Source organism: Ornithorhynchus anatinus, chromosome 6, assembly GCF_004115215.2.
Source record: "Ornithorhynchus anatinus isolate Pmale09 chromosome 6, mOrnAna1.pri.v4, whole genome shotgun sequence".
Lineage (NCBI taxonomy): Eukaryota > Metazoa > Chordata > Mammalia > Monotremata > Ornithorhynchidae > Ornithorhynchus > Ornithorhynchus anatinus.
Window position 1 is genome coordinate 49,675,204 of NC_041733.1, and position 11,510 is coordinate 49,686,713.

The 11,510-nt window shown below is 53.4% G+C and overlaps 1 protein-coding gene across 1 annotated transcript in view; it reads left to right on the plus strand.

Moving 5' to 3' along the window:
• The window catches only part of PCDH10 (protocadherin 10), a 38,028-nt gene extending 27,341 nt beyond the window's left edge, over positions 1-10,687 (plus strand). Inside the window, 2 exon segments of the mRNA XM_029067349.1 lie at positions 1,306-1,413; positions 5,882-10,687. Of these exon segments, the coding sequence (XP_028923182.1) occupies positions 1,306-1,394 (89 nt within the window). The 3' untranslated portion in view covers positions 1,395-1,413; positions 5,882-10,687.
• Positions 10,688-11,510: the final 823 nt, after the last annotated feature.

Here is an 11,510-nt window from a genome sequence, read left to right on the forward strand (position 1 = left end):
AGATGAGGAAGCTGAGGCCCAGAGAGTAATAATGGTAACTGTGGTATTTGTCAAGCGCTTATTACGTGCCAAGCACTGGGGTAGATAGAAGCTAATCAGGTTGGACACAGTCCCTGTCCCACATGGGGCTTACAGTCTCAATCCCCATTTTACCGATGAGGACACCGAGGTCCGGTGAAGTGACTGGCCCAAGGTCATACGGCAGTCAAGCGGCGGAGCCGGGATTAGAACCCAGGTCCTCCGACTCGCAGCCCTCTGCCCTTCTCGGTGGGCCACGCTGGCTTCTCTTGCCGAGCGTCTGAATAAGGGACTCTGTGGTTGTGCAGCGTGGGAATCGGCGCGGCTCAGTGGAAAGGGCACGGGCTCTGGAGTCGGCGGTCACGGGTTCGAATCCCAGCTCTGCCACTTGTCAGCTGTGTGACTGTGGGCGAGTCACTTCACTTCTCCGTGCCTCGGTGACCTCATCTGGAAAATGGGGATTAAGCCTGGGAGCCCCACGTGGGACGACCCGATTCCCCCGCGTCTCCCCCAGCGCTCAGAACAGTGCTCGGCACATAGTAAGCGCTTAACAGATACCAACGTCATTATCATTATCATTATCGGGGCAGGGCGCCGAGGCTGGCGAAACTTAGGCCGGCACGGTGGCAGCCGAGAGGAATGGACAGAGGGACGGCGGCTAGACGTGGGTTTAGTAACGAGCGGGTCCCGGGGGCTGCGGCCGGCTTGTCTTTCTCACTCCTCGGCCCTGAGCCGGAGCCCCGCATCGCTGCTGGGGCGGAGAAGCAGCGCGGCTCGGTGGAAAAGAGCCCGGGCTTCGGGGTCAGAGGTCATGAGTTCGACTCCCGGCTCTGCCACCCGTCAGCTGTTTGACCGCGGGCGAGTCGCTTCACTTCTCTGTGCCTCGGCGACCTCATCTGGAAAACGGGGATTAACCGTGAGCCTCACGTGGGACGACCTGATCACCCTGTGTCTCCCCCAGCGCTTAGAACAGTGCCGTGCACCTAGTAAGCGCTTAACAAATACCAACGTCATTGTTATCATTATTATCTGCCGGAGGAAGGGCACGTCGCCCGAGGGACAGCTGAGGGGAAGGGGGAGAAAGTGTCCGCCCCAGCCACCGGGGAGAAAACCACCCGGCCCTGGAATGCGGGGACTCGGGATGAAGACTGTGAGCCCCACACGGGACAGGGATCGGGTCCGACCCGATCGTCTCGTATCCTCCCCGGCGCTCAGTACGGTGCTTGGCCCATAATAAGCTCTTAACGAATACCGCCGTTTATCTTTATTTATTTTTTTTTTTACCAGTCGGGCTCGAAGACCCGATGGAGCGGAGATGGGCGGTCGGGTCCAGCTGGCCCGGGACCGGGGGCTCGAGGCCGGGGGCTCGTCAGTGACCAAGCCATGACGCACAGGGTGAGCTCCCGGCCGTTACAGGTCAGGCCCCCCCCCCCCGGCAGCGGGGGCGGTTTTGGGGGACGGACGGGGCCGGGGCCCCGACCCGGGGGAACGCGGGGCGGGCCGACAACACACGGGGACACCGGCTCCACGTCCCCCGCTCGGAGCCCGGGTGGAGGGGGGGAGGGCCCTCTCCGTCGAGCGGAATCGTTCAGTCGTATTCATCGAGCGCCCGCTCTGGGCGGGGCGCCGTGCCGAGCGCTTGACAGAGAGCCGTGGAACAGGGTTGGGAGACGCATCCCCTGTCCGCAAGGAGGTGACAGTCTAGAGGGAGAGGCAGGCATTACTAGAAATAAACAGAATATGGACTTACGCGCCGCGGGGCCGAGGGAGGCGGGGATGGAGGGAGCTGGTCAGGGCGAGGCAGAAGAAATTGGGAGAAGAGGAAAGGAGGGCTTAGTCAGGGAAGGCTTCTTGGAGGACGTGGGCCTTCAATAAGGCCCTCTCGAGGCCGCTGCTCTCTGTGCCATTCGACGATATTTAATGAGCGTTAGCCGTGGGCAAAGCGCCGAACTAAGCGCTCGTGAAAGTACAGCCCAACGGAGTCGGTAGCCGTGATGTCCGCCCTCCGAGACTTAAGCGCGTCTCGGGCAGGGAACGTGTCTGCCCACTCTGCTCTTTCGCACTCTCTCAAGCGCTTAGATCGGTGCCCTGCGTGCAGTAAGTGCTTAATAGATAGGAACGGTCGATCGAGGAGCTCCCAGGTGGACTGGCAGAGATGGTTCCGGAGCTGAGACACGGAGCAGAGGCGAGGAAGCGAGCCACCCACCGCCCCGGGGCCCGTGACAGTGGGGCGGGCGGAGTGGAACGAGAACGCCGACCGGTCCCTCCCCTCGGACCGGCCCCCGGTGCTTACCGCGGCCTCCGGGGCCCGGTGGGCGCTCAGTACGCACGCGGGGTCGGCCGACCGGGGTCGGGCCCCGCCGGGCCGGGAGCGAGGATCGCGGTCGTCGAGCCTGACGGAGAGAGAGATTTCCCACGTCCGGGTCTCGGGGCGTCCGGCCCCTGCTCCGTTTGGAGGGGGTTGGACTGCCGCTCCCGACTGAATTTCCTGTTGGCGGAGGACGTCGGGGGCGCCGGAGGGAAGCGCTGATGACGGTGGGGAAGGTTTGCTTGGGTGTCTAGTTGGACGAAGCCGAGGGAGAGGAATGAGCGGGACGGAACGCCCGCCGTCGGCCGGGCCCTGGGCCGAGCGTTGGGCAGGGGACGCCGGCGGCACGGGACGTCAGTCGGTCGGATTTATCGAGCGCTTACCCGGGCGGGGCACTGTACTGAGTGCTTGGGAGAGGACGATACCACGGTGGCAGACGCGTTCCCTGCCCACCTCGAGCTGAGAGGCCAGAGGGTACGAGTGACATCCGTTAGGCGCTCGCTAAGTGCCGGGCACTAAGCGGCGGGGCTCCATGGAAAGAGCCCGGGCTTGGGAGTCGGAGGTCATGGGTTCGAATTCCAGCCCTGCCGCGCGGCAGCTGTGTGACGGTGGGCAAGTCACTTCACGTCTCTGGGCCTCAGTGACCTCATCTGTAAAATGGGGATGAAGACTGTGAGCCTCACGTGGGACCACCCGATTACCCTGCATCTGCCCCAGCGCTTAGAACGGTGCACTGCACATAGTAAGCGCTTAACAAATACCACCGTTATTATTCCAAGCAAATCACGTCGGACAGGGTCCCGGTCCCAGCTGGGACTCCCTGCCTCAATCTCTGTTTACCAGATGAGGCGACTGAGGCCCAGAGAAGTGCGGCGAGCTGCCCGGGGTGGCCCAGCAGACAAGCGGCAGAGCCGGGAGGAGAACCCGGGTTCTCTGAGTCCCAGGTCTGCGAGACCCGTTTGGTTTCCGGGCTGCTCCCCCCGAGCCCGGCTCCACGTCTCTGGGGAGGGCGGGGGGTCGGCCCCGCGATCGAGGTGGTGGTCGTCTGTCCCGAGTGAGGAGCGGCCCAGTCACTAAGCAGCGTGGCTCAGTGGAAAGCGCCTGGGCTTGGGAGTCAGAGGTCATGGGTTCTAATCCCGCCTCTGCCGCTTGCCAGCTCTGTGACTTTGGGAAGGTCACTTAACTTCTCTGTGCCTCAGATACCTCATCTATCAAGTGGGGATTAAAACTGTGAGCCCCACGTGGGACAATCTGATCACCCTGTATCCTCCCAGTGCTTAGGACAGTGCTTTGCACATAGTAATCGCTTAACAAATACCACCATTATCATTATCATCATTGTTATTATTAAGCACTGCCCCCCACCGATCCGCCAGCAGCCACGTGGAGGACTCCTGTGCTGAGAAGCAGCGTGGCACGGTGAATAGAGCCCGGGCCCGGGAGTCAGAAGGTCATGGGTTCTAATCCGGACTCCGCCGCCTGTCTGCTGTGTGACTTGGGCAAGTTATTTCACGCTGGGCCTCAGTCTCTTCATCTGGAAAATGGGGATTGAGACTGGGAGCTCCATGTGGAACCAGGACCGGGACCAGCCTGAGTTCCTTTATCTATCCCAGGGCTCGTTAGAGTGCCTGGCCCATAGTAAGCGTTTGATAAATACCGCGATGATTATTACCATTATCATTAATATTGCGAATGCGCAACACGGGGTCTCACGAGGAGAAGCCAGAGGGGCCCGAGGAACCGGGGAAACCTGCGGGACCAACACGAACCTGCTTCTCCCACGCCACGGTTTCCACGGTTTTTATGGTACTCGTTAAGTGCCTGCTATGTGCCGGGCACTGTACTAAGCACCCGGGAAGATACGAGCTAAGGGGGTTGTCGGACACCGTTGGTGTTTTGTTTTACGGCCTGTGTTAAGCTTGTCAGCTGTGTGACTTTGGGCGAGTCGCTTAACTTCTCTGGGCCTCGGTTACCTCATCTGTCAAATGGGGATTAAGACTGTGAGACACAGTGGGACAACCTGATCACCTTAGAACAGTGCTTGGCACATAGTAAGTGTTTAATAAGTATCATCATCGTCATTGTTATTATTATTATCCTTAAGCATTTACTATGTGTCAGACACCGTTCTAAGGACTGGGGTAGGTATAAATTGGTCAGGTTGGACAGAGTCCCTTTCCCACGTGGCGCTCACAGTCTAGGAAGGAGGGAGGATGATTTAATCCCCATTTGACAGATGAAGGCACTGAGGCCCAGAGAAGCTAAGTGATTTGCCCAAGACCAGGCAGCAGACGAGGTAAGTAGTGAATCCCTAGTGGAGAGAGACGGGCGTGGAAGTCAGATGATCTGGATTCTAATCCTGACTCCGCCATTCGTCTGTGCTGTGAACCTGCGCGAGACACTTAGCTTCTCTGGGCCTCAGTTACCTCGACCGCGAAATGGGGGTTAAAGCTGTGAGCCTGATGTGGGACAGGAACTGTGTCCAACCTGATTAGCTTATATCTATCCCAGTGCTTGGAACGGTACTTGACACTTAGTAAGCTTTTAACCAATACCGTTATCGTCATCATCATTATTGTTATCATTATTAAGTGGCGGAGCCGGGATTAGAATTCAGGTCCTTCTGACTCCCAGGCCCAGGCTCTAAGCGCTAGGCCACGTCGTTCCCTGTCTTCCTCCGGTGGGGTTTGCGTCCCGGCCTCACCGAAGCAACCCTACTCTGTCATTTCCCTGAAACGGACGGGATCGGAAAGTGAAACCATCTGGGTCCTTGGGTTATTTTTCCCCGGTCCACACGGCAGATCCGGTTTGTTTAGCAAATCCAACCTCTTCAGAGCGGAGATGGTTTCCTCTGGACTGTGACTCTGGACCGTGAGCTTGTCTTGGACAGGAACGTGACCGCCAACTCCACTGTATCAATAATCGTTATGGCATTTGTTAAGCACTTAACGTGTTCCAGGGATTGCACTGAGCGCTTTCACAGCACCCAGCAGATACGACCGGTGGATTGATCCATTTGGTTGTTTCTCGTTTCGGGTTTCTCCGGTCCCAGAAAGATGAGGTTGGCCACGTGTTGCTGTAGTGAACAGGACAAAATGGCACCCACTTCAGAGTGCCTGGAGGAGGGTCAGTGAGAGTTAACCTTTGGAAAAAGTTCAAAGGACGAGGCAAAGCTAGGGGCAAAAGATCCTTTCTAACCCACCGGTTACCGGGACCGATGGATCGACCTATCGTGAAACGTTTTGCCGTTCCCGGGCCAGAGGAGGAGACCTCAAAGCGTTTGTTTCCGGGGTTTGCGGCTCCGGAAGGAGCCGTATCACCTGCAGCAGGGCGTCAGGGTCCGATCGGTCGATGGTATTTATCAAGGGCTTACGGTGTGCAGAGCACTGTACCGCGGGCTTTGGAGAGGAAGTGAGGGGTCGCGACGGATTCCGGGAGTGACTGGAGCCGGGGAGGGGGGGCGTGACGGTATCGCTTCCTTGCCAAGGAAGCGGATCCCGGAAGGAGGGAGGAGCCCGCTTACCCGTCTGAGAGGATTTTCTTTCTGTCCCACAGCACGGAAAAGGATTTGCTAGTCACTTCTCCGGGACTGACCTGAAGCAGCGAGATTTGCACAAAAAGTCAACCACCAAGAGCATCAACTTTTGCATCTGGTCCTCTCAGCCACCAAGAGATCGCCGGGGGGAGACCCGGGGAGTCCCCGGGGGCCGGAGAACCGATGAGCGTCCGACTGTAGACACTCCCAAGGCCCGCGAGTTGCCCTCCCTGATCGGCCTGTGTCTGTTTACGGCTCCGGGACATCTTCATCGTTCCCTAACCCCACGGAGCCTGGACGACGCTTCTGGTCTCCCCCGCTCCACCGCCAAACGTCGTGGAGCCCAAGCGTCGGTTCTGGAGGATGAGATCGTCCTTTCCAACGTCGAGGAACCCAGATAACGGTTCCGGGCGCACACGCCCCCCACCCACCCAGTGTCATGGAGCCCGGCCAACATTCCTGGTCCCCCCCACCCCCAAGACGTCGTGGAGCCCAGAGAACAGAAACATGTGCATTCCAAATGCAATATCACTGTTTTCAACCTGACTGTTTTCTATCATTCTCTTTTGTTTTCTTTCCTTTCCTTTTCGGTGTGATCGAGTGTTTTATCACGACCGTCCCACTTCTCTGAGAAAGATCGTGACGGCACCCTCGACCCCACGGCGGGGCGGGAGGGGGTCTAGAAACTGGCGGTAACTCTACAGACCCACGAGAGATCAAAGACATTCTGTAGTTTCTATACCGTGTGGCAACGTGTTTACTGTACTATTTCAAAGCTTCTAAATAAATATAAAATATATATATATATATTCTATTATATATAATTTTCTGGAAACGTGGTACCGATTAGTTGGTTTTTAAATGGATTCATTCAGTCCGCATCGCAAACTGTCCGGCGGAGGGGATTCAGTGCACCTGACCGATCCTTAACTGGGAAAAATAGTGAATATTTAATAGTATTTCCACAGTTTTCATATCGTAGTCAATCCTGTTTCTCTGCCTCTCTTTCTCTCTTTCTCCCTTTTTTTTTTTTTTTTGTTTGAAAGAAATGGTCCAGGAAACAAAATTTTCTTCTAAAAGTTCAACTGAAGTTTCAATACCAAAGATCAGCATCAATTGTCCCCAGAATGAACGGGTGATAGGCTTTCGGATAGCGAACCCTCTACATTCTCTTGATTCTTTTTCTACGGCTCTTAGAGTCAAGCAAAACTTTTATAGAAGACCTAGACATTTGCCTGTATATGTTGTTTTAAACACAAAAAGCCACTCGTATCTGTACATTTTGAATATGAGATGTACCTGGAGATAACTATTTTGAGAAGACACTTCCAAATGATCTAACACTGAAGACCTTTCTTTGGTATCATCTTGTGCGCTTAAAAAGAAAAAACTATTTGACTATGGAAACTTATTTTCTAAACCTCTACGCGCAAAGGTAGAGAGGTCTATAAATATCTTTTCATCCTTATAAAGGACAAATCATAAGAAGTTAGTGATCCCGGCTATTTTTTGTTTTGTTTAGTTTTTAATAAGGGAAACTTGGAAGTGAGGAACCTGGCACATTATGGAACATTTCTGTATTGTATCTATATGATAATTTTATAGTTTAAATGTACTTAGAAAGAAGTATGTTTTATTAATGGGAAAATTCTTCATAAAAACTTGCCTTGAAAAGTAAAGTCCAACCTTTACTTTGATGTCAAATGAGTAACTATTAAATCCGGTGAGATTTATTTCCTTGATTTTACCTATTTAATTGTGTTTTTTAAAGACGGTTTCTTAACGTGTCGAAATGCGTTTTATAAAACCTCCGTGCTACTGGCAGATGTGTGTAGAAAAGGCATTTAACCGAGGCCGGGGTTGGGGTTGGGGGGGTTGTTCAGAGGTCACCGTCTCCCCGGGGAAAGGGACGGAAGGTGTCGAACCGAAACGGAGCCGTTGACTTGGGCCTGCTAACTTTTCCCGGTGGGGTTTCGGCGATCCGTCTCGGAAAAGGTTTCCCTTTCCTCCTTCCGGAGCACCGGTCCTTGCTTCCCCCCAGCAACGGCGTCCGATTGTCTTCCCCCGTGCGTCTTGAGCGTGGTCGCCTCACCCTAGACCCGCGTGTACACGCGTACACACACGGACGTCCACACGACGTCCAGCGTACCATCCACCGGGCTCGTCTGCGGTTTGGAACTCGGATGCGCTGGGCCTTTAACCGCATATTTTTAAACTGTTTTATAAAGCCGCTGAAATTTTCCCGGGACCCTTTGAAGTATCTACTGGAGGTAAAACTGCCCCTTTGTCCATTCCCTCCCCACCCAGCCCCACCCCGGGCCGAAAAAGAAAAAGCACAGTACTTAGCCGATGACAGGCAGGCGTACAGCAGTGACATATTTCTTTAGCTTTAGATAACGTGACTCCAGTCATTCCGCTGTCTTGTCCGTTTCATCGCAAATGGACCCTCTTCGCAACGAGGCACGTTCGGTACATTTCACTGGAGGAAATCTGTCCTTTCAACATTGCTTATGAGGCAATAATGTGAGTTTTCCTTGTGAAGACTGTCTTCGCTTCTCCTAATCTTGGGCCTTAGGATCGTTGTCGTGGGGAGGGGGGAGAATTTAAATTTTTATTAATGGATTTTTCTGTTTCAACAGGCCTTTCGTGCTCCATGTAGTTTAGGGGAGGAAAAAAGTTGCCGAAATGTTTTCATTTTTGCACTTTGGTGTGTAGGATCTGATTCTTCCGCCTCAATGGCTGCGTCTCGGGGATTTCCGTTGTTGCAGTTAACTTAGGAACTGTCTTTGGGCCTGAATTCTGCTGTCACTATTCCCGAGTTGAAAAAGATTCCATCACATTTAGGGTGGATCGCGGCTCGAGCCAGCTCTCGCGGCTGGGATGGAATTCGGCCTTTGCCCGAATCGGGGGTGAAGCAGTTGGCTGAATCGCCTGTGAGCCAAGTCAGCTCACTTGAGCGGGAGGGGGGAAGACGGGGAAAAGGCACGGAGAACTCCGTCGATCGATCGTTAGGGGGTCCGATCGAGGTTTCAAAACTTCAGTTCGAGGGCCCGATAGACATGTTGCCCGCTGAATCCTTCTCCTTCCGTACGCTTCCTTCGTGAATAGGTTGGGTACAAAATCCATTTCAGCTCATCGATCCCTCTGGGTGGTATTCGTTGCGTGCTTCCCGTGTGCAGAACACCGTACTGGGCACTGAAAGTCTTCCATTAAGAGATCTCTGTGGAGGAAAATACGGTAGTTCGCTCACCCGCCCCCTGCTAAGGGGTCTCGTCTTTGGAAGCAACCAATTTTCCCGTGGAAATGATGTCTTAAAGTTTCCAAAGTATATCAGATGACAGTTGCTTAAGAGTTCCGTCCACCTGTGAGGATTCGAATGTCGATGCGGAGTTCGCGGTAATCGGCGGGCGTTGTCCCTTAAACTCCGGGGGCCCGTGCCAAATATCCTTCAGAGACGAGTGGCATAAAAGTATCGCTCCTTTCCTGGGGAAGAGTGAGGAAACAAATGGTTGCTAAAAGGGTGAATTAATTGGATGCTCACTTTTGATTCAGCATCAAGGGAGGAAGATGTTCAATCATTTATTGAGCACTTCCTGTGTGCAAAGCGCTGTACTGAGCGCTCAACTAAACTGAGTGGTCTGGGATAAGGCAAGTGATGACGTCTAGCGAAACCTAAGAGTGGCATGTTGAGAATTCTGGATGACTCTGTGCTGAGCGCTATGTTCGTGGGGCCCCGCGGAATTTAGAGGAGCCCTTTTTTAAAGGTATTTACGGAGCACCGCGGCGTTGCGTTTATATGAGGTGCTAAGCACTTGGGAGAAAACAGCAGCCGTCAGACTCCTCATGCGCTCTTGCATTCTTAGGACGGGCTCGTTGGGAGTGCGCTGCTTTCAACACCGTTTGATCCGTCATTTCGTCGTCCCGTGCCGCAAGTTACGGTCTGTGCATTAGAACTCCAACTGCAGCCGGATCCCTGGGTACGTAAAACGGTCCGAAGGAGGAATGGCTCTTTAGAAGGTGGTTACTTTTCACAGCCGGATAGTCTTCCCACTAGCAGTCGTGGCACCGGTGAACGTTTTGCATTTCATGTCTGGGATTTGGGTTTGTTGGGCAGCTTTCCACAAGGAAACACCGAAAAGGGGAATACACAAATCCCCAACTCAGTGGGGCTTTGAGACCTCTTTTTCCCTCACGGGTTCCGATTTGAGCTGCAGCCCTGCTTATTGATAGAACAGTTGAGAGGGATTCCATCCCCAAACTAGGCAAAGGTTTGAAACCCCAGGATTTGGGGAGGCCGCGGGGTGAGGGAATTGGCAGTGCCTTGGGAAAAAAAGAAAAAACAACTAGAAATCGAACCCTTCGCGGGTGCGCGGGTGACTTTTCAATCACCTGTTATTTTCGCAAAATATCTGTCAGCCTTCGGCCTACGACCTTAATTCATCAGGTTTGAGGTATCCGAGGCCAGAGTATTTTGTGGTAAGAGGCGTATCACTTTGCTCCCCGTCTTCCGTATGTGACTCGTAGATTTCTGAACAGATAGAACTCAAAGTTGCCCCGCGATCGGACCGTCCCGTCTTTGAGTTAAAAAAAACAAAAAAACAAAAAACAGGAACAGGGAAAGTTCTGGCTCCGTAAACGTTGTCGAGACAGGTGTCTGAGGGTGCAAACAGGGTATTCTGATGAGCGACAAGTTTCAATCTTAACTGTGGTGTTTGTTATACTGTGAATGCTATTATACATGAGTAAAACGATCATGAGTGTAAATGTGATATATTATTTTATACTGCTGTATACATATGTAATAAATAAAACTCAGAGACGTATTACTGCCATCGTCCCCTGCGTTCATCTTGCGCTTTTGGCCGTGGGAGAACACATACCGGTGTACAGACGATTCGTATCTGTTCTTATCCTCTGCATTTGAAGAAGACACGGCCGCCGAGCGTGCTGTGTGCTGAATCGACGAGTGGTATTTACTGAGGCCTTTCTATGTGCGCAGCACTGTACTAAGCGCTTGGGAGAGTCTGATATGGCGGAAGCAGCGTGGCTCAGTGGAAAGAGCACGGGCTTTGGAGTCAGAGGCCATGGGTTCGAATCCCTGCTCGGCCACGTGTCAGCTGTGTGACTTTGGGCAAGTCACTCGACTTCTCGGCGCCTCGGTTACCTCATCTGTAAAATGGGGATTAAGACCGTGAGCCCGACGTGGGACAACCTGATTCCCCTGTGTCTACCCCAGCTCTTAGGACAGTGCTCGGCACGTAGTAAGCGCTTAACAAATACCAACGTTATTATTATCATTATTAGATTTAGCAAACATGTGACCTGCCCATAACCAGGCAGGACCCACAGTCCAACCTTGTTGTCCACGCTCCGTGTTTACGACGTCTGGTGCTGTCTTCTCTCTTCCCTTCTCTTCTCTCATTCCTTTGGCTCTGAGCGAGCCATTCCCTTACTGACAGTAACCTACAGTGGGAGGGTAAGTTCTCGGAGGGCTGGGAACACGTCTACCGACGAATAATAATAATAATCGTGGACTGGTTAAGCACTTGTTATGAGCCAAGCAATGTTCTAAGTACTGGGGTAGATTCTAGCTAACCGGGTTGGACGCAGTCCCTCTCCCACGGGGGACTCGCAGTCTTAATCCCCGTT